We start from the raw sequence: 23,025 nt of genomic DNA, 5'->3' as shown, positions 1-23,025 counted from the left end.
CTCCTCTTCTTAAAGGGTTTGTGGCGGGAAAACCTCCACAGTCCTCCCTGATTTCCCAGGTACTTTAGGCCAGGTCTTGCCCTTGCTCCTCTGCAACAGGTTGAATTAATTAGAATTAACTAGTTAATTAAAATTAATTAGAATTAATTAGAGAACTTAAGTGAAATACTTATTCTCATCTCCTTCCAGGGGCGGATTGGCCTATCGGGGGTATCGGGCTTCACCCCGGTGGGCCGGTCGCTCCCATCACGTGAATTTTTTTTTTTTTAAACTTCCCGGCCAAAGACAAGAAGAGGGTCTACTGGCCTTGCGGCCCGAAGAGAAACCTGCGGGCAGGGCCGGTGGAAACACTAGGCCTGGGCCGCCGCGAGCAGTGGTATCCCAAGGGGAGCCAATGCCCCCGGGCACAGGGAGGCTCATGCAGCGCTGCGACAGGCAGATCAGCAGGGCCGTGGTGAGGCCCGAAGAAAAAGATCGCGTTTAAATGCGCTGATGCTCCTCCTCCTTCCTGCCTGCGCGGCCCCGGAAGTAAACGTTGCACGGAGCCGCGTGGGCAGGAAGGAGGAGGAGCATCAGTGCGTGCAGAAGAGGAGCAGCGTGGCCCAAGAAGAGGAAGAAGCCGGGTAGCAGCCCGAGAAGATCAGGGCCGCTGCAGAGCCCATCCTGTGGCGACCTGCGAAGAGGAGGCCCAGAGGTGAGAGAGAGGCTGAGGGCCTGTAGAGAGTGTGTATGAGGTGAGTTGAGAGATTGGGTGTGTGTATTAGATGAGTTGAGAGATTGTGTGTGAGAGTGAGGACCTGAATGTTTCCAAAGACAGCATGTGAGAGCCTTGTGTGTGTGTGAGAGAGACAGCATGTGACAGTGAGAGCCTGTGCTTGAGCAAGATAGCATGTGGGAGTGAGAGAGAGCCTGTGTGTGTGTGAGACTCAGACAGCATGTGACAGTGAGAAACCTGTATGTGTGTGTGAGAGAGAGAAATGCATGTGAGAATGAGAAACTGTGTTTGAGGGAAGAAGATGGAGAGAAAAGAAACAGAAAAAAAGACAATATAAAAGGAATTGGCAAAAAAAATAAGAAGGGGAAGGTGGAAAAAAAAAGCCTGTGACCAACCAATTAGAAAACTAAGATCAGACAGCAAAGGTAAAAAAAAAATTAATTACTTTTTAATGATTGGCACGTGTAATCTTTGGGAATGTGCAAGAGTAGCACTTTCTCTATGCAGATCTCACAATGTACGAGATCAGCATGGAGAAAGTGGAAGCCCACAGGGCCTGCACAGAGGAGGCAGCAGAATGGGCTTCAGTGTCAGTAGCAGCAATCGGCACCTCCCCAATAGCCATGTGGCAGCAGTGACAGTGGCAGCAGAGGAATGAAAGAGATTCCGAGGTTGTTGGCAAAAGAGAGGGGTGGGGGGTGTCTGCCTTTAGTGTGTGCATGTGTATGAATGGGACTCTGCCTGGAGGTGTATGTGTGTGAATGCATAGGTTCCTGCCTGGGGGTCGTGTGTGTGAGAATGAATGTGTGCATGCCTGGGGGATGGGGAGGGAGTGGTGTGAGAATGACTGGGAGCTTGCCTGGGTGTGTGTGTTTGTGTGCATGTGAGGGAGCCAGTGAGTGTGAGAGCATGAGTTTGTATGAGAAAATCCAAGGGAGTAAGAGTTTGTGTGTGGAGGGGGAGAGAGTGTCTTAGAGCCTGAGAGTGTGTCAGTGTCAGTGAGAGCGAGAGGTTATGGTGGATATAAGAGCATGAATGTGTATGTATGTGACTGTGTATGTGTGAGAGAGAGAGGATAACCTCCTAATCCTCGACAATATCAGGGTGCCTGGAAATCAAGAGCTCCCTCAGAAGGGGACAGCAGGGGCTTTTTAAAATCCTTATTAGTTTTAATTATTGAATATTATTTAATGTCTGCTCTTTTTGAAATATTTTATTGGTGTTTATATACAAATTTTTGAAAATTTCCCTGAGTTAAATTACCGGAGGTTCTATTCATCAGCAGTTTTGAAATATATATTTTTAGTATGATTTTCCTATTGTGATGTTTTATAGTTCTTGATTTTATTGTTTGATGTTTTATGAGGAATGATGGTAGTTTCTGTTTTTCCATTGCTGCATTACATACAGTCTAACTTGTTGTGATTTCCAGTTCAGTTTGTCTGTGCATTTCTGTGTATATTTTATGGTCCCTTTATTCTGTATTTGGTGACTCACCAAATTGTATGTGTAATTGGGTACCCATGGGCCAGTATGGAGAAAAATCTCCCGGGCCACTATTTTCCCACAATCCGCCCCTGTCACCTTCAATCAAAAAATCTAAAGATTTTTGGGATAGACTTAAAACTATGAAAGCTGACATTTCTAGAAAATGGGGCCATGATGTGCCTAGCTCTTGTAAAGAACATAAAATGGTATTGAGGTGCACCTATTATATATAGTGTATTGACCTTTCTATTAGAAGCCTCCTTTATCACAATGGAAAAATCTTCTCAAGTGAGTCACCATTACAACAGGAACAGTCCTCTAAAGAAGCTATTGTCAACTCAGATTCTTAAGAAGATACACTTTCATCTTTTAAATCTAAGTCATTCCAGTTCATTGCAAGTTCCTTCAATCTTCCATCAGACCCATCTCCAGAACCAGCCAAATGTACTACCCAGATGATGTCATATCCTACTTTTATTAAAAAATATGGCTGCTGCCATCCCTTTTGATCTTGAAGATTAAAAATCTAACAATGAAGATTTTCCTGGCCTACTTAAATTTACATATCTCCTGTAGAGATATGGAAAAAATAAGCAGAGCACATAAAAGATTATTCAAGGACAAAAGTGTGCTGCAAGACAAATGTTGCAATTTGTGAGTTCGTATAAAGGCTAAAAGTTTTTAATATAGGAATAAACAATTTCATCCTGGTAGTAACAAGTGAATTCCAAACAATTTAATCGCCAGTAATAGCAAGTGAATTCCAAATCAAATAAAGGGAAACTTCTAAACAGTATAGTACTCCTCTGACCCCAGACATGGGACTGTGTTTCGCTGAAGCTGCATCAGGAGGTACAATTCTACAAAGAAAATCAAGTGAAAAAAGTTGAAAAAATATACAGCTTCAAAAATAAAGACCAATATTTTGGCTAAGGCAGAGAAACAAAAATATAGATACAAAGATGATGGAGGATAAATAAACAGCTAATAGTAAACAAATCTGAAATAATTTGAAAAAGGGGAATATATGGTCAAATTAGCATCAAAAACAGGAGTCAGATAAAACAACATTTTCTGTAGCAAAAGATTAAAATAGCAAGAAGTACAGACCTTGTTAAGAGTTCATATGGGCAAACTGTTGTGCAGCTTTGAAAGCGGTAATGATTGAAAGTGGCTGAAAGTCATACCAAGATGAAAAACCACGCAAGAAGCAGTTCAAATTCACAAAGAACGTTAGGAGCTTCAGTTAAACATTTGGTGAACCCAAGAGGCAGCGTCACCTACACCACAACACTAAGGGCTTATGCTCATATGCCACTCATTAGAAATAAAACATATAATTAAGAATAAGAATAAAAATGAGAAACATTTTCCAAAAATCAAGTAAATATTTGAAAACAGCAGACATATCAAACACTGAATTGTTAAAACTAATAAGGATAAAACTGTCCCTCTCTTCATACCTATGAACTTTTGATTTCCAATCACCCTAGGATTATAGTGGATTAGTGGAGGGGGGAGGTCAGGTGAACACACTTTCTCCTCTTTTTCTCTCATAATCACATACACACTTGCATGCACAAAACTTCTATTCTTTTTTCTCAATTTCCTCGTCTACTTCTCCCTTCACTATTACTTATCTTTCAGTTATTTACCCCTCCACTGTCTCCTCAGTCATTCACCCTTTCCCTCCCTTCTCAGTCAGTCACTCACCCTCCCTCACACCCTCTTCCCTTCCCTTTGTGTCACTCACCTTTCCCTCCCATTCACTCTCTTCCTTTCCCTTTCTCACTTACCCACTCAATTCCTTTCCTTTCCCCCTTTCCACTATTTGGTTCCTTCCCCCCACCTCCCTCCCCTCTGAAAGGCTTCCTCCTTCCCCGTCCCTCCCTCCCTCCCCACTTCGTTCCCACTGCCTCCTTTCCTTGTTAGTCCTGTGCCCTCCCCTCTCAATCAGGATCTTTCTCAACTCCCCCACTCCCTCCCTTCCCTCTATCAGGCTCTCTTCCCCAATTCTCTTCCCTCTGTCATTCACCCTCCTTCCATTACCTCCCTCGCCCTCACCATTCACTCCCTCCCTCCTCTCTCACCATTCACTCCCTTCCCTTCTCTCCCCTCTGTCACTCCCATCCTTTACCCCCTTTCCTTTCCTTCTCTTCCCACCAGTGTGATGCACCCTTCCTCCTGACTTTATTGTTGTCTTCTTCCTGTCTGGTGGGTGCTGGAATCCTCCTGGCAAATCAACTTCAGGACCGCCACCATGCATGGCCTGTTCTCGAAGGCGGAGTGTGTCAAACCCACCAGCATGTCACTCCAAGGCGCCATGGGCCTAGTCTTTCTGGTGAGGGATGGGAACCTTGCCAGTGAGCCATGCCACCCGGTGCTGCTAATGGGGGTTGGGAACCCCGCAAGCATGTCACACTTACTGCCATGGGATAGGAGGCAGTGCCCTTTTGTGGATTAGGAACTAGTTAAAGATAGAAAACAGAGAGTAGTCTAAATAGTAAATTTATTCAATGGAAAAAAGTGAATAGTGGAGTACCCCAGGGATCTGTTCCGGCATTACTGCTTTTTAATATATTTATAAATGACCTGGAAAGGGGAACAACAAGTGAGGTGATCAGATTTGCCAATGACACAAAATTATTCAAAATTGTTAAATCACCAGAGGATTGTGAGAAATTGCAAAAGGATCTTGCAGAGACTGGGCATGCAAATGACATTTAATGTGGAGAAGTGCAAAGTGATGCACTTAAGGAAGAATAACCCAAATGATAGCTACACAATGCAAGGTTCCACATTAGGAGTCACCATTCAGGAAAAGGTTCTAGGCATCATCATTGATAATACATTGAAATCTTCTGCTCAGTGTGCAGCAGCAGCAGCCAAGAAAGCAAATAGAATGCTAGGGATTACAGGAAAGGAATGGAGCATAAAACAGAGAATATCATAATGCCTCTGTATCGCTCCATGGTGCAACCTCATCTTGAGTCTTGAGTGCAGTTCTGGTCACCACATCTCAATAAAGATATAGTAGAATTAGAAAAGGTAAAGAGAAGGGTGACCAAAATGAGAAAGGTGATGGATCGATTCTCCTTTGAGGAAAGGCTAAAGAAGTTAGGACTCTTTAGCTTGGAGAAGAGACGGCTGAGGGGAGAGGTTTGGTAAAGTTCTATAAAATAATGGTATGGAATGTGTTAATCGGTTGTGTACTCTTTCAAAGAGTACAAAAACTAGAAGAGACACGAAGTTACTAGGTGATACATTTAAAATTAATAAGAGAATTTTTTTTTAATTTAACGCATAATTAACTCATTATGTCTGTATCCTATTTAGAGCACAGCTTCTTAAAAAATTTGGGACATAATGGGTTAAGCTCCAGTATTCATTGCCAGAGGATGTTTTGAAAGCTATTAGTATAACTATGTTTAAAAAAAAGTTTGGACATTCTTGAAGAAAAAGTCCATAAACCATTATTATGGTGCATTTGCAAAAATCCACTTCTTATCACTGGGATAAGTAGCATGGAATCTATCTTACCTTTGGGATCTTGCTAGGTACTTGTGACCTGGATTGACCACTGTTGGAAACTGGATACTGGGCTTAATGGACTTTTATTCTCACTCAGTATGGGAAATCTTGTGTATTTATGTACTCTACGGTGCTACCATGCAGCTCTTCTTGCTGGTGCGGTAGGAGTCCCACCAGGATATTACTCCATGGTGCTGAGGACCAGGACAGGAAATCTTGCTGGTGGGGGTGAGAACCTCACTAGTGCATGCTTAGGCCTATTTGCCTGATGTATGGCACGGGCTGCACATAATGTAAATTTTAAAGAGAGAGGCAGACCAGATGAAACATGGTGATGGGTCAGATTTAGCCTACCTGCCATATTTTGCCCACCTCTGGTTTAGAAGATAAACCCATCTCTGTGTAGCCTATATTTGTATGTTTCATGCCGGGTATGCTTCAGTTAAGCCTCCTCTAAGGTTTCCCTCTGTGTCCTGGAACCTCAGTGTAGTTTTAGCTCAGCTGATAAAAGCTTTCTTCGAGCATGTGATCTTAAGTATCTGACCTGGAAGGTCATTTTTGGTGGGGGTCAGTGAGCTCCAGGCCATAGTGACTTATCCATCTTACACAAAGATTTTTCATGATAGGGTGGTCTTGCGCATGTACTCTAATTTCCTGCCTAAGATGGTGTTGGACTTCCATTTTAACCAGGCCATTGTTCTGCCAACATTCTTTCCCAGGCCTCATTGGCACCAAGGTGAACAATTCCTGCACAGTTTGGACTGCAAGAGAGCCTTAGCCTTCTATGTGGAGCGAACAGTAGCCCATAGACAGTCCACCCAACTTTTTCTTTCTTTTAACTAGAATGGGCTGGAGATTGCCTTTGGCTAGCAGACTGCATCTCCTTCTGTTATGCCCAGGTGGGATTGCATCTTGGGGGCCATATCCAGGCTCACTCTGTTTGAACCATGGCAGCATCGGTGTCTTACTTGCGAGGAGTCCCCATGGAGAAGATCTGCAGAGTTTCAATGTTGGAGATCCACCTACTTATTCACATCACATAACTGTTTGGATAGGGATGGTCGTCATGACAGCAGATTTGGCCAATCCATCCTTTGGAACTTCTTTGAGGTTTAGAACCAAACTCCATTCCTGACTAGGGCCCGTTATTTCTGTTCAAGTTGCCCTCTCCTATTACCAACAAAACGTTGTTGTTTTTATGCCTATTGGCACCTGTTTTGTTGGTCCCATTTTTTATTGGGCTTGTTTTCAGTTGCTTACCTGTAGCAGGTGTTCTTTGAGGAAAGCAGGATGTTAGTCTTCACAAGACCTGTCCACCTCCCTGTGGAGCTGGGTCTCCACTTGTGGGTTTTATTCTTTAATTCTATGTTATAAGACTGAAGGAATCCCACATGGTATAATGCATACCTAAGATTGTTCAGAGAGGCTCAAAGTTCTATTAACTTTGATATAAGTTTTCTGTGCTGGGTCCCATCGGATCATGCCACCCATGTCCCAAGTGTGAGTACTAACATCCTGCCATCCTTGGAGAACTCTTGCTACAGGTAAACAACTCTGCTTTACTTGCCACCCACTGTCTGAAATAGGCTGCTAGACTTACTAGACTTTTGGTTTAAACATTCTGACAATTCCTGTCTTGTGCTACTTCAGGTTTTTTATTTAGTTTAAAATTTTATTAAACTTGAACCTTGTTGACATCTGGAGGTTCCGGTTTCCCAAGTCCCGATCTTATTCCTTTTATTCTGCACCTCATGATAGCTATTCTCGCATTGATTATTTTCTTGTGGATAAAATAATGGGAAATCAGGTTCAGAAAGCAGACATCGACATCATTACATGGTCCGACCACATCCCCATTGGCTTAGATATCGATCTGGGTGATCGGGACAAGGGAAACCGGTTTTGGAAGTTGAACAAATCCTTAATGCAAGACATCTCTTTTGTACAGTCCTTGGAAACACAGATGCAGGAATATTTCCGCCAGAATAGCAGGCCGGAAATCTCTCCCTGTATTTTATGGGAATGCTCCAAGGCAATTGCAAGGGGGGGTCTTCTTTCCAGAGCTACCACTTGCAAGTGCCATGAACAGAGTGCCCGCCGTGATCTGTTAGATAAAATCACTGCTTTGTCTCAGACTCATATGAGGAACCAATCAATTCGTTGCTATCAGAAATTGCTTGCTTTAAAAAATGAGCTGTCCCAACTTGACAATAAACACATACTGTATGCACTGGAATCCACCAAGCAGAAGTACTTATGAGGGTGGGAACAAGGCAGGACGCCTACTGGCACGTCAATTGTGGGTTCGGCTCTCCCAAAACACCATCTCTAAAATTAAGAACCCGAAGGGTGACATCTTAACGGCTTCATCGGATATTCGGGCTGTCTTTTCGAACTTCTACCAGGAGTTGTATGCCCGGAAAAGTCCATTAAGCAACTAGACATAGATGAGTATTTACAGGATGTTGGTTTACCTGGCTTGACCCCTGAACAGCAACAAAGCTTGGATGCTCCCATCACAACTGGTGAGATAGAGTTGGTGATCAAAACTTTAAAAACCGGGCAAGTCTCCCAGCCTTGATGGCCTCTCAGGGGTTTACTATAAGAAGTTCGTATCAACAATTGCTGAACCCCTAGTTCAATTCTTTAACAACCTTAGAGAGGGTGGGGGTATTGGACCTCAAAACAACTTGGCCGGAATAACTGTGCTGGCTAAACCAGGGCGAGATCCTGCACAATGTGGCTCTTACAGGCCCATCTCACTTACAAATGTGGACCTAAAAATTCTAGCAAGGGTACTAGCCCAGCGCCTTAATAAATTTCTCCCACAGCTTGTTCATTCCGACCAGGTCGGGTTTATACCGCAGCGCATGGCTGCGGACAGTATCAGAAAAGTCATTGACCTTATTTGGTGGGTGCGCAAGGAACGAGTACCCGCGGTATTATCCCTTGATGCCGAAAAGGCATTTGACCTTGTTCACTGGCCTTTTCTTTTATCCACACTACGGCAAATGGCATTCAGACCTTATTTTCTTCAATGGGTACGACAATTATATGACAACCCTTCCGCACGGGTTAAAGTAAATAATGGTTACGGTCCGGTTTTTACCATACGGAGGGGTACCAGACAGCGGTGCCCCTTGTCCCCCCTTATTTGCCCTGTACCTAGAGCCCTTTGTGACCAGGATTTGCTCAGCAGCCGATATACTGGGAGTGTTGCTGGGAAACTCGGAGTACAAAGCTTCGCTTTTTTGAGGACGACATATTGCTCACCTTAACGGACCCGGCCAATTCCCTAGAGGGCGTCACGCGAATTGCGCAGGTTTGGCGCAGTGGCGGGTCTTAAGGTGAATTTTTCAAAATCTGAATTGCTTAATGTAACCCCGAGTCCAGCTGAATTACAGGCGATTAGCAGAAGATTCCCATTCAAATAAGCTAAATCCCACATTAAGTACCTGGGCGTTTTATTGACCGCTAGACTACCGGATCTGTATCCTCTCAACTATACTCCTTTGGTTGATAAAATTACCCTGGATATGAGTAGATGGAACAGGGGCACCTTTTCCTGGCTAGATAGGATTGCGATAGCTAAAATGACAGTGTTGCCGAAATTCTTGTATTTATTTTCTTCTCTACTGATTTGTATTCCCCCTCCAGCCCTCCGTAATTGGCAGAAATTAATTTTTGATTTCATTTGACGACGACGGCGACTCCCACCCCCCGATTAGCACATCAAGTGCTATATCTTCTGAAGATACAAGGGGGTTTGGGAGTGCCTAACATCACGTGGTATTACAGGGCATCCCAACTGAGAGCCATACTAGACATCAATCGCCGCAAGGAAATTAAACAATGGGTGTCTATTGAACAGGCTATATTAGGATCTATGGCTTTATCGGCCATATTTTAGCAACCACGCAATACCTGGCGACCAGTAGGGGGTATCCCATGGTCCCTACATGTTACCTTGCAACTTTGGAAACAGAGTAGAAGGCGGCTGGTGGGAGAATATAAATACTTTTATCAAACATTCCTTCTTCATAATATCCAAATGCCGGCGGGTTATCAGACCTCTCAGTTGAGCTCCTGGCGAGAGAGGGGTGTCACTAATATAGGACACATGATGTCGCAGGGGGCAATCCTCTCCTTGGCAGGGATGGCAGATATACGTCCCTTCGGTCAGAGAGACTTCTTGGCCTATGCACAGGTTGCTCATTTCCTGCAGACCTTGCAACGCTCCAATATATTATGCCCCGGCCGCTCTCTGTTTGAAGCCTTTGTTATGCACAATGATAGGATTATGGGGCCCATCTCTAAGATATATCAAACTTTCTTTCCGGAGGAACAGGAGCCAAGTAAATTTATCACGCAGGGGTGCGGTTGAGCACACAGACGTGGGGAACTGTAATATATTCTGCTAGGAGATGTTCGATATCTGCAGGATTGCGCGAGAACTGTTATAAAATGATTTACAGATGGTATCTTACCCCTGACAAACTACATAGAATTTATCCTGCAGTATCGGACCTCTGTTGGTGCCATTGTGGAAACCGTGGCACTTACTTTCATATCTGGTGGGCTTGTCATAAGTTGCTACCCTTCTGGGAGGTTGTATTTACCTGGATAAGCGAAGTTTTACAGGTTGTTCTATCGCCCTCTGCTATTGCTGCACTACTGCATGTATATCCTGATGTTCTAGGCAAGGCTCAGCAGCGACTGTGTACACAAATCTTCATTGCTGCTCACAACCTGATAGCTATTAGGTGGAAAACTGGCCAGATGCCCACTCTCACGGATGTCATAGGAAAGCTGCACTCTTATTATCGGCTGGCCTAACTACTGCCAAACATGGTAGAGTGCTTTCCTTTCTGAGAACCTGGAAACAGTTCACTGTTTAACTTGTAACATGAATAGTAGTTAGGGTAAACTTCTTTTATACTTCTTTTCATTGGCACAATTTGGGAAGCAGTGCTTATTTCAATGAACTGGGATGTATCACCTTATTTTTACTTTTATTTCAGGGATTGTATGCAGAGTACACCATTACTATGGAATCTGCTATGCTGACTGTTAAGGCATACAGTCCTTTTTAGTTTATTAAGACTTTAGACTGGACTACAATTATGTCTAGGTTCCACCTCGCCTGGGGGTGATGGGGGAGGGGGGTGGGATGAGGAAGGGACATAGGTTCATCATGTATTGTATAATGCATAATTTCATGGTTCTTGTATTCCTGTGTTAAAAGTTTAATAAAACTTTCAATTCAAAATTTTTTTTATTAAACTTTCACAGGAAAATATAAAAGAAATAGAATACATCTATTCTACAACTAAATAATTAAAATGAAATTGAGTGCATTGTTACTTTACAGTATTCCAGGTAGTAAAGATTTATAATTAACTCCCAGGTTGAGAGACATTTCAAGCTGGTCTTGTGTTTGGTATGATTTACTTTAATTTAAAAATAATGTGCATTCCGCAAGTCATTCTTATTAACTAAAATAGGAAAAATTTCAGAAAAATCAGAGAGAAAACCCTAAAAACCATCAAGGATGAAGTCACAGTGTCAGACATTTGTTGAAGCTGCTTAAAAACTTTGCTATTATTTGTGCTCGAAACAAGTGAATTATGTATATCTTTTATTCAGCTATACGTTTTTCTTTTCCATATTTTTCCTCAGCTCAGTTTGCTGGTGAGGAACCCATTGTTGCATTGGAAGCTGCTTTGCAGTTTGAGGACACTAAAGAATCCATGCACGCTTTCTGTGTTGGCCAGTATATGGAGGTAAAATATATGTAATATTTTGTATTGCAGTATATTTTTTAGATTTATTTTGCTATTTCTTTTTACAGTTTTGTTTTCTTTCTCTGGGTTTACTAACAAGATTGTTACAAACATTGGATAGTTCCAGTCGCACATGTACTTTGCTTAATGATGGATACAGTACAGAATATATGAGTAACTTACAACTCCAAAAATATTTTTTCTACTTTTTTATCCTATTTATTTTATTTTATTTATTTAAAAATGTTTATATACCGCCTTTACAATTCAAAAGAATTAATCAAAACGGTTTACAACCAGACATACATAATAAATAAACTTAAAAATAAAAACAAATTAAAACTAACATTAAAAATAATAGCACCATAAACATTCATGCCCTACAACTTTAAACAGCAAAATTGGATTGAATGTTAGTATTATTTTCTTTAAATATTGTCTGTTTGAAGAGAGATAATAACAGTGTGGGAGATAAGTGAATGTTGATTTTATGAATTAGAGACTAAACTATAGGCTTTCTGAAATAGATAAGTTTTTAGTGATTTTTTAAACTGTTGTGTAGGAGTAAGGCGGAGGAAGTCTGGAAGTGAATTCCATAAAACAGGGCCTGCTACTGAAAAAGCCCTTTTTCTAGTTAATTCATGTTTTGCCAGTACCTTGGAATGTTTTAGTATCTTCTTGTTCTATATCACACATTAAATGATTGATGACAAAGACCATTGGCAGGAAAATAGTTCTAAATTGCAATTAGAGTAGGTTGGTTTGTTCATTTTTAGAAATAAGTATGTGCACATCTTTAACAATTGTTCTAAATTCATTTACCTTAAATACAAAAAAGGTTTGAATCTGACAGTAATACTTATTAAATTCACCTACCTCTTAATTGTATCAGGGCTAAATATTCTGACTACAAACTCCAGGCACCTCTTTAAAAACTTTAAATATCAATGCAGAATCAGGTATGCAGTAGGATGTGATTGTCTAGGGAGAGGAGAGAAGGTGAAGACTGAGAGAAGCATATTTAAAAAAATATATAACTTGGGACCCTGATTTAAAGAATAATTCTTTGAAGGCTTATCATCCGTTGAGAGAATTAGTTTCTTCAGAGCAGGAGCTGTTTGTGATTTTTTTTTTTTTAATTAGCCCATCTGAACGTTAAAAGGAAATTACCCTTTAGTTGTATAGGCATCATATGGTAGAATCGCATTTCATTGATTTATGAAAAGAAGGTCAATTAAAAAAAATGTAAAGTTAGATTTTTTGAGGAATTTTTTGGGGAAATAATGAATGGTGTGGCTAAATTTTATTGCACTAATGCGTATACATTTATGTTGTACTCCACTGAGAAGTTTTTTGGATCAGCAGATTATAAATGTTCTTAAATAAGATTCGGTGGTGCATTGTAAGAGGATGATGTTGGGGATGATTTATTGGACCGGTAAGGTGTTTTTTTTTCCTTGTGGAATTGATTGAATTTTTTTTATTGTACTCTGGTTTAATGTGTCGTTAATGAAAGACAGATTATCACATTTTAAGAAATCGGAAAATATTGGAAAACTCATACTTTCCTATGCATCCTGCAACATTACCCATCTGCTTCCTTATTTATATATGTATATTTCAAAGTTTGCTTAGTTCTTTTTTGGTTTTTAGAGTAATTAAAAGTACTTTCTGGAACTTTCACAGCTAAGTGGTAATCTCTATTAATTAGGGGATGAAGTTCCTTGACTCTTAAAAGAGATTATTCTTGATTCATATTCCTAAATGCGATTAATGCAGTTATACATGTTGTGATTGTCAATATCCGGAAGTGGATCCTTGGGCCGACCGACTCAGGAGGCCGGTCGGGAGGCAGACACACACTGGAAGGACTGGAACTTCACCTGGAAACCCGTGACCCCTCCAGAGGAGCTGTGGGAGCCCGGGTCGCTAGGACTTAGGTGTCTTCGCCCTGGAAGCCCGAGGTCCCCCCAGGAGGAGCCCGTAGGGACCCGGACCGCTGGGACTTAGGAGAAGGTCTGAAGAATCCAAGGAGAGAAGACACGAACCGGAGTCTAGGCAGGCAGCAGGCAAGCAGAAGTGGATTCACGGACCGGAGTCAAGGCAGGCGGCAGGCAGGCAGAAGTGGAGTCACGAACCGGAGTCAAGGCAGGCAGCAGGCAGGCAGAAGTGGAGTCACGTACCGGAGTCAAGGCAGGCAGCATGCAGGCAGAAGTGGAATCACGGACCGGAGTCAAGGCAGGCAGCAAGCAGGCAGAAGTCCGAGGAACAAGGCAGGCAGGCAGGAACAGAAGTCAGACAGGCAGGCAGGCAAATCCAAGAACGAGCAGGCAGAAGTCAAGAACCAGGCAAGCAGGAACGTCAACTAGAAACTCAACCGAGTGACCACGTTGCAAGGCAAAGAAGCTAGCGCAGAAACCCCGTTTAAATCTCCTGCCGGCGTCTGACGTCAGTCGGGGGCGGTCCAGCACATCCGGGTGCTGAAACTACAAAAACCCGGCCCTCGCGCGCGCGTTCCCCTGCCGAGGGGAGGAGTCTTCGGTGACGTCTCCCTCGTGGAGACACCGCTGCCACGCGGCCCGGACGGCCCAGGAACCGGCGTTTCGCGGGGCTTGGAGCGCAGGTAAGGGCCCGGTCACTAACCCAGTGACCGGGATCACAACAGTACCCCCCCTTTTACGCCCCCTCCGCAGAGGACCAGGCTTTCCGGGATTGTCCAAGTGGTACTGGGTCAGCAGGGATTTGTCCAAAATGTTCCGTGCAGGCTCCCAAGAGTCCTCCTCGGGGCCGCAGCCCTCCCAGGCCAGCAAATACTCCCATTGGCGATTGTGAAAGCGCACATCCCGTACCTCCCGAACCTGATAAACAGGTTCCTCAGAAGATTCGACTGAGACTGCATCAGGAGTAGGCCGATGGAAACGAGAGAACACCACAGGCTTCAACAGTGATACATGAAACACGTTGTGGATACGTAAAGATGAGGGAAGGCGAAGCCTATAGGAGACCAGACCTATTCATTCCGCCACAGGAAACGGACCACAGAATCTGGGAGCCAACTTGCGAGAACGACCCGGGAAATGGAGATGCTTGGTACTCAGCCATACCTTAGTGCCGGGCAGCAATTCTGGTGCAAGGCGTCTGTGCCGATTTGCCCCTCTTTGTGCCTTCTCCGCTGCTGTATTGAGTCGGTGCTGAAGGGTCCTCCAGAGCCGATGAAGTTGAGTGGCCATTGTCTGGGCCGCCGGCGAAGCAACGTCCACAGGGACTGGAACAGGCGATCTGAGATGACGTCCAAAGACCGTCTGGAACGGAGATTGCCCTGTAACCAAATGTGTATGATTATTGTAAGCGAATTCGCCCCATGGAAGCAGAGAGACCCAATTGTCTCTTTTCTCAGAGATGAAGCTGCGAAGAAATGTCTTGAGTGAGCGATTCATTCGTTCCGTCTGCCCGTTACTTTGAGGGTGGAACGCGGTGGATAAGTTTAATTGTACTCCAAACTTCTTTCACAGAGCACGCCAATAGCGGGCTGTAAATTGGGGTCCCCGATCGGAGACAATGCTTTGTGGAAGACCATGAGACCGGAATATATGCTGTGTAAACAGAAGTGCCAGTTCTGGCGCCGATGGCAGCTTGGGCAGGGGTACCAAGTGCACCATTTTAGAAAACCGGTCTACGGTGACCCATATTACCGTTTTACCTTCTGATGGCGGTAAATCCACCACGAAGTCCGTGGCGATGTGGGTCCAAGGTTCAGTGGGAATTGGTAAGGGTTGTAGGAGTCCCAAAGGTCGTCCACCGAGAGGTTTCTGTCTGGCACATACTGGGCAAGATGCCACATACTCTTGCACATCTTGTCGTACCCGGGGCCACCAGTAATATTGATTTAGGAGGGTTAGAGTTCTCTCTCGACCGGCGTGGCCCCCTGTGAGGGAGTCATGGGCCCACTCTAGGACTTTCCTACGATCTCGTCGAGAAACTACCACTCTTCCCTGAGTGGACACACTGGTACTGGCTAAAGAGATTCTGGCTGGATCGATGATATACTGAGGGGAATCATCCTTCTCCTCGAAGATGGTGTTCCGAGATAAGGCATCGGCCCGTACATTCTTTGAGGCTGGCCGGTATTTGAGAATTAAGTCAAATCGACTAAAGAATAGCAACCATCGAGCTTGCCTGGGATTAAGGCGTTGGGCCTGCGAGAGAAACTCCAAATTTTTATGATCAGTATAAACAGTGACCTGATGTTGAGCTCCCTCGAGCCACTGCCTCCATTCTTCCAGTTTGATGGCCAAAAGTTCTTTGTCGCCTATTCCGTAGTTGCTCTCGGCAGGGGTAAATTTCTTGGAAAAGTAGAAGCACGGTAGTAATCTCCCTGTGCTGGAATACTGAGAGAGTACAGCCCCTACAGCCACACTGGAAGCGTCTACTTCCACAACGAAGGGACGCAATGGATCAGGGTGGCGTAAGCAGGTTTCCAATAGAAAAGCCTCTTTCAAGTCACAAAACGCCTTACACGATTCAGAAGGCCATTGTCGAGTGTCCGCCCCTTTCTTAGTTAGAGCGGTCAGTGGCGCCACCAGCTGTGAATACCCAGGTATGAAGTGCCTGTAAAAGTTCGCGAAGCCCAGGAAGCGCTGTAAGGCTTTTAGACCAACAGACTGAGGCCACTTCTTGATTGTGGACACTTTCTCGGGATCCATCCTAAATCCCGTGGCAGAGATAATGTAACCCAGAAAGTGTAAAGAGTCCTGCTCAAAAAAGCATTTTTCTAATTTTGCATAAAGATGCTGGTCCCGGAGAATCTGGAGCACTTGTCGGACCTGGAGTTGATGTGAATTCAGATCTTGGGAGAAAATGAGGACATCGTCCAGATATACTATGCCACAAGAGTATAACAGTTCTCTGAGAATCTCATTCATGAGATGCTGGAACACAGCAGGAGCATTACATAAGCCGAACGGCATGACCAGGTACTCATAGTGTCCGTCCCGGGTATTGAAAGCGGTCTTCCATTCATCCCTGGGATGGATACGGCCCAAATTATAGGCCCCTCTTAAGTCCAGCTTCGTAAATACTCGAGCTCCTTGAAGTTTATCCAGTAATTCCAGAATCAATGGCAGTGGGTAACGGTTCTTCTTGGTAATGGAATTCAGGCCCCGATAATCGATGCAAGGCCTCAGTGATCCATCTTTTTTTGCTACAAAGAAGAATCCCGCCCCCGCAGGCGATTTAGACTGGCGGATGAAATCTTTGGCGAGGTTTTCTCTGATGTAGTCAGACATGGCTTTAGTCTCAGGCTGTGATAGAGGGTATACTCTGCCGCATGGCGGAGTTGTACCAGGAAGTAGCTCTATGGCACAATCAAAGGGACGGTGTTGAGGTAGCAGCTCCGCCTTCTCCTTAGAAAATACGTCGGCGAAGTCCGCATAGGGTGCCGGGAGTAGGGACCCAACATGTGCCAATGGAATGGGAGGAACCACTGCCTTCTTGATGCAGGAGCAGAAACAACGGGAACTCCACTGAGTAATCTGAAGGTCGTCCCAGCGGATCACCGGAGAGTGTTGCTGAAGCCAGGGTAAACCGAGGACTACCGGGTGTACCGACCTCTTCAAGACCAGGAAGGAGATCGTCTCTTTGTGCAGTAACCCGGTCTGGAGCGTGAGTGGATTCGTGGTAACGGAAATGCTTCCAGGTAAAGGAGTACCTTGAATAGAGGTAACCCGCAGTGGTGGTTCACGAGGTCGCGTGGGTAACTGGAGTTGCTGGAATAGTTCACGGGTGATAAAGTTCCCTCCAGCTCCGGAGTCAATGAGAGCCCGCGTTTCGAAGACACCCCCAGGGAACCTCAGGGTTATAGGTAATGTACATTGAGGAGCAGCATTAAGACAGCCCAGGAGACACTCCTCCAAACGTCCTAGGCGCGAGCGTTTTCCGCCCGTTCCTTGCATTGTGACAGGAAATGTCACTTTCCACCGCAATACAGACAAAGTCCTAGTGTACGGCGACGGCGTTTCTCCTCCTCAGTCAGGGACGTTCTCCCCAGCTGCATGGGTTCCTCAGTGGAAGATTCGGAGGAAGCCCCGGTGGTCCGAGAACTCGGCGTGAGCTGCCTCGAGAAGAGAGGAGCCAAAGACGTCATACGTCGTGGGGGGCGTATTTCTTTTGCCCTTTGTTGAAGGCGGCGATCTATGCGCCCAGCGAGTTCTATGAGTGCATTGAGGTCCTCTGGAATGTCCCTGGCGGCCAAGACATCTTTAATCCGACCTGCAAGACCCTCCAGGAAAATACCTCGAAGAGCGTCATCACGCCATCCTACCTCCAGCGCAAGTGTGCGGAATTCTAGGGCATATTCAGCCAAAGTGCGTGCTCCCTGTCGAAGTTGCAGCAATTCGGAAGTTGCCGAGGTCTGACGAGCAGGCTCATCGAAGGCTGCTTTAAAACTGGCTACAAAGTTTTCTAAGTTAGTGAGAGTGACGTCGTTCTTCTCCCACATAGATGAGGCCCAATTCAGGGCCCGGCTGTCCAAGAGAGAAAAAATGTATGCCACCTTGACAGAATCAGTAGGGAACTGGTTGGGTAATAAGGCAAACCGTACGAAGCACTGGTTTAGAAATCCCCGACACGCCTTGGGATCCCCAGTGTATCGAGAGGGAGCAGGAAGTTGCGTGGGCGTCTGGAGCGTGACGACCGGAGCGGCCGCTGGTACTGGTGCCGGTGCGGGAGGCTCTGCATCCATGCGAGTAGCCATGCGCTCCACTGTGGCTACTAAAGAGTCGAGAACCTGTTGCTGTTGTACCAACCTTTGGGCGAGCCCCGGAATGGCCTGGAGACCAGCGAGGTCTGCCGGATCCATGGCCTTGCAAACTGTTGTGATTGACAATATCCGGAAGTGGATCCTTGGGCCGACCAACTCAGGAGGACGGTCGGGAGGCAGACACACACTGGAAAGACTGGAACTTCACCTGGAAACCCGTGACCCCTCCAGAGGAGCTGTGGGAGCCCGGGTCGCTAGGACTTAGGTGTCTTCGCCCTGGAAGCCCGAGGTCCCCCCAGGAGGAGCCCGTAGGGACCCGGACCGCTGGGACTTAGGAGAAGGTCTGAAGAATCCAAGGAGAGAAGACACGAACCGGAGTCTAGGCAGGCAGCAGGCAAGCAGAAGTGGATTCACAGACCGGAGTCAAGGCAGGCAGCAGGCAGGCAGAAGTGGAGTCACGTACCGGAGTCAAGGCAGGCAGCAGGCAGGCAGAAGTGGAATCACGGACCGGAGTCAAGGCAGGCAGCAAGCAGGCAGAAGTCCGAGGAACAAGGCAGGCAGGCAGGCAGGAACAGAAGTCAGACAGGCAGGCAGGCAAATCCAAGAACGAGCAGGCAGAAGTCAGGAACCAGGCAAGCAGGAACGGCAACTAGAAACTCAACCGAGTGACCACGTTGCAAGGCAAAGAAGCTAGCGCAGAAACCCCGTTTAAATCTCCTGCCGGCGTCTGACGTCAGTCAGGGGCGGTCCAGCACATCCGGGTGCTGAAACTACAAAAACCTGGCCCTCGCACGCTCGCGTTCCCCTGCCGAGGGGAGGAGTCTTCGGCGACGTCTCCCTCGTGGAGACGCCGCTGCCACGTTGCCCGGATGGCCCAGGAACCGGCGTTTCGCGGGGCTTGGAGCGCAGGTAAGGGCCCGGTCACTAACCCAGTGACCGGGATCGCAACAATACAGACTCTCCCAGGTTAAAGCACCATTAAGCTTTAACCCGTACGCCCTATGGCATCACTTCATATTTATTTCCTGCCTTATCTTCTTTCCAGCTTGTTGCAAGCTTCCAAGTTCTCTTCCCTGTTGATTGTAACTTTGACTCATTCCTACTTACTGTTTATCTTTCGTTTACTTGAATAGTTATCCCAGTTTTTTATTCTTGTTAATTGTAAACCGATCCGATATGGTTATTTACTATGAAGGTCGGTATATAAAACTGTTAAATAAATAAAATAAATATTATTATTGCTTTTTTAACTTGTTAGTCTAATAACACTATTCATGAGGAACACAATTTAAAATACAATGCCATTTATCAATACAAAACATCCATATCCTTAACAGCCATCTCAACTGTCTTCTTAAGGTGAACATGTAATCCTCATGACAGTATAATAACCAAAAAAAGAAAAAAAAAATGTGAACAGCTAAGCTGAGGCAAAGTCTATTGGACACACAACTACCAAAAAATGTAACTTGTGTGCAGTAGTGTTAGTCATCAAGTCTTTTACCCTAACTACTATTCATTCCTGCATTTTTCATAAGCCTTCATAATTCATTTATAAAAAATACAAAATACAAATTGGAAGCTCAAATTTCCTAAGGACTAATATGTGTCACTTAAAGATAACTATTATTATACTTTCAAGTGTATCTTTGAACTTACTGGAATTTTGTTGTCATCTGAACTATAATTCTTTAAGTTAATTTTAAGTTTCTTATGCCTAGCCTGATCAGGAGACTGTCACAACACCAGATCTTGGCAGTCTGTCTTCACCTCTCATAGATCCAGAAAGAAATTTGGGACTACTTCTAGGATTACATGCATCATATCTTGCATTGAGCACACACCTGTTTCCAGTGGAAGTTGAATGCGCCAGTAAGCTGAAATTTCCTTTTTATAAAATAGAACTAATGCTCCTTGTTACATGTTGAGTCTGATATTCAATGCTACTTATCTGGCTAATGGACGCCACTTAGGCAGATAAGTCCTTTCTCCAACTAAGTAGATAGCCGGATATCTAGTGGACGGGCAATGGGCAGCAATGCCTATTGGGTTAAGTTAATCCGCTAAATTAGACCTGCCATAGAGTAGGATAATGTGGCTGGACATAACTTGTCCAGGTAAATAGTAATTTTTGAGACAATATTCAGCAGCATAGCACGCTGCTGAATATCCCATATATGTTAGCTGGATATGTTTTATCTGTCTAACTTACTTAAATGTTTAGTTTTATATACCTGCCTTGTTGTATGTTTATTAATAAATTGATATAAGTTATCTTTTTAGTTGATAATTAATTGAAGAGAATTGCAGATAGCATAATATTTGAGCAGAATCACAATTTCATTTGTTTGTTGACCATGAAGGACGGATTGAAGGTTCAGGAAAAGGCAGAATGCATGGAGCATAAATGTGAAAACGAATACTTAAAACAAATTGTTTATGTACTGGATAGTCATCTAGGACAGATATAAAACTAGTAAAAGCTGAACAATATAGATTTTGACATGTTCATTTCCTGTTTCAATGCCTTTAAGTATAATTTCAAGTCAACTACACTAAAATTAAAAGCCATAATAATATGATTAATATTGAGTTTTGCACATTGTCAATGTTACCTACACGCTTTCTTGGGGGAGGGGGGGGGGGTAGTGTACATACCTATGGAAGTGTGTATTCTGTATCCCTGTCTCTGTTCTCCCTTACCTTGTACCTATGCTCTTTTGGTGTATTAGAGCGCAAGACCAAAAACTATGACAATAATCATTAACTGCACCTTTACATTTTTCACATATTGGAGATGGGCAGAGCTTACATTTAAAGGCAGTAGACTGAGGGATATATAACTACCATATAAATCGGTATTGTAACTCACATAACAGTATGTTTTCAGAAATTTTCTTGATGTAAGAAAAGTAAAAGTGAAGGTCTTGTTGGGTTAACTTTACCTCGACCAACTTGACCATCGTGTAAGAGCTAAGGTAACATCTGAGGGTTCCAACAGCCGTTTGGCAAAGAGAGCACAGGAAGGCTTCTGTTTATTGAGGAGATGAAATTGATTTAGAAGATTCACATTGACCCAAATTGGGGCTTGTAAGAAGGAGGGAATTAATATAGTGACAAAGTTGGAAAAAGGCATAGAAGTCCATACATGGAAGTTGATATTTGCTTTGTAAATCAAGAAAGCTTGTTGGTGTGTTTGATTTATCCATGAAGAAATATCGCAGTTGGGAAAGTCCAGACAAGCTCCACCTCTGAAACACCCCTCGTGAAAGCCCGGGTGGGAAGTCTGGATTATCACATATCTCCATAAGAGCTGTAGTGTTGGTGTTGTGGCCTAGCATCTTGCAAAGGGAGGTCCAGGCCATCCAACAAGATAAAATGATCAGGAAAAAAGATGAGAATGTTGGAAGGACCTTCACCTTACATTGCAAGAGTGAGGATAGGGAAAAAAAAAAACCCAGCCATACCCGCAGGTGGTCATTAGGGGAGAAGGAAAAAGAGTCCTGTATCCAATCTCTAATGATGCGTAACATGCAAACTAAATTGTAATGACTAATATCTGAGCAGTTAAGGCTACCTTTGATGAAAGGCTGTTGTAGGATACTTAAAGGGAGCCTGGCTTTCTTCCTGTGCCACATGAAACATTTACATATTTTCTTAAATCTCTCGAATATCTCTTTGGAGGAGCCATAAGGGTGTCATTTGTAAAATATAGAGCCATTTGGGAAGTTCAATCATCTTTAAGAGATGAATTTGGCCAATCAGTGATAGAGGAAGATTCATCCACTTTTGGACCTTATTTCACAAGGATCTGAGAAGAGGCTGAACATTCTCTCTATATAACGAGGATACGTTGGTTGGGATCCGAATGTCCAGATATTTCATGTCTGAATGGACCCAACTCAGAGGAAAAGGGCCCTCCCAGGATAGGTGTCTTTCCCAGTTATATCTAATACTTCTGATTTGTCTTGGTTTATTTTAAGACCTGCTAATCTATCAAATTGGGTTTGATATGCAAGAACTTTTGATAGGGAGGTTTGGGGGTAGGTTAGAAATAAAAGAACATCATTAGTGAAGGCCACAACTTTAAATGAAATGTCTTCTACTTCTAAACTGGGGTTCCCTGTACGTACCAGGATCAGTCCAGACAGTGGATTATCTCCCCCTTCCAGCAGATAGCGTCAATTAGAACTTTGAAGGATGCTTCCTTATAAGGTAGTGCACCCTCTACTAATCCTCAGTATTCTCTTGACTCCAGCAGATGACAGTGGTGGCTTTCATTCCCCACTGAGATGACTAGAAAGCTATTTTAGGAATTTTCTCTATTTTCCTCAGCTTTGCTTTCTTTTGGATGGATCAAGTCTAATTAAAAAACAAATCTTTGAATTATGAATTTTTTGAGGGAATTATTTGGAGAGCTTTCCTGTAGCCTCCGCTCCTGTTTTAGTGGGAGCATTCTATTGCTTGTAGGAAAGACTAAAGAGGTTAGGACTTTTCAGCTTGGAGAAGAGACGGCTGAGGGGGGATATGATAGAGGTGTTTAAAATCATGAGAGGTCTAGAACGGGTAGATGTGAATCGGTTATTTACTCTTTCGGATAGTAGAAAGACTAGGGGGCACTCCATGAAGTTAGCATGGGGCACATTTAAAACTAATCGGAGAAAGTTCTTTTTTTACTCAATGCACAAACTCTGGAATTTGTTGCCAGAGGATGTGGTTGGTGCAGTTAGTATATATGTGTTTAAAAAAGG

At 44.1% G+C, this 23,025-nt stretch overlaps 1 protein-coding gene across 1 annotated transcript in view; it reads left to right on the top strand.

The window, feature by feature from the left end:
* Positions 1 to 23,025, top strand: part of LOC115092958 (E3 ubiquitin-protein ligase HERC2-like) — a 2,733,734-nt gene that overhangs the window by 626,916 nt on the left and 2,083,793 nt on the right. The window contains 2 exon segments of the mRNA XM_029604466.1: positions 11,414 to 11,517; positions 19,996 to 20,146. Coding sequence (XP_029460326.1) covers positions 11,414 to 11,517; positions 19,996 to 20,146 — 255 coding nt within the window.

The sequence above is a fragment of the Rhinatrema bivittatum genome, chromosome 5 (assembly GCF_901001135.1).
Source record: "Rhinatrema bivittatum chromosome 5, aRhiBiv1.1, whole genome shotgun sequence".
In the NCBI taxonomy this organism is placed as follows: Eukaryota; Metazoa; Chordata; class Amphibia; order Gymnophiona; family Rhinatrematidae; genus Rhinatrema; species Rhinatrema bivittatum.
Note: the sequence above shows the minus strand (reverse complement) of the source record. Positions and strands in the feature narration are given on the sequence as shown.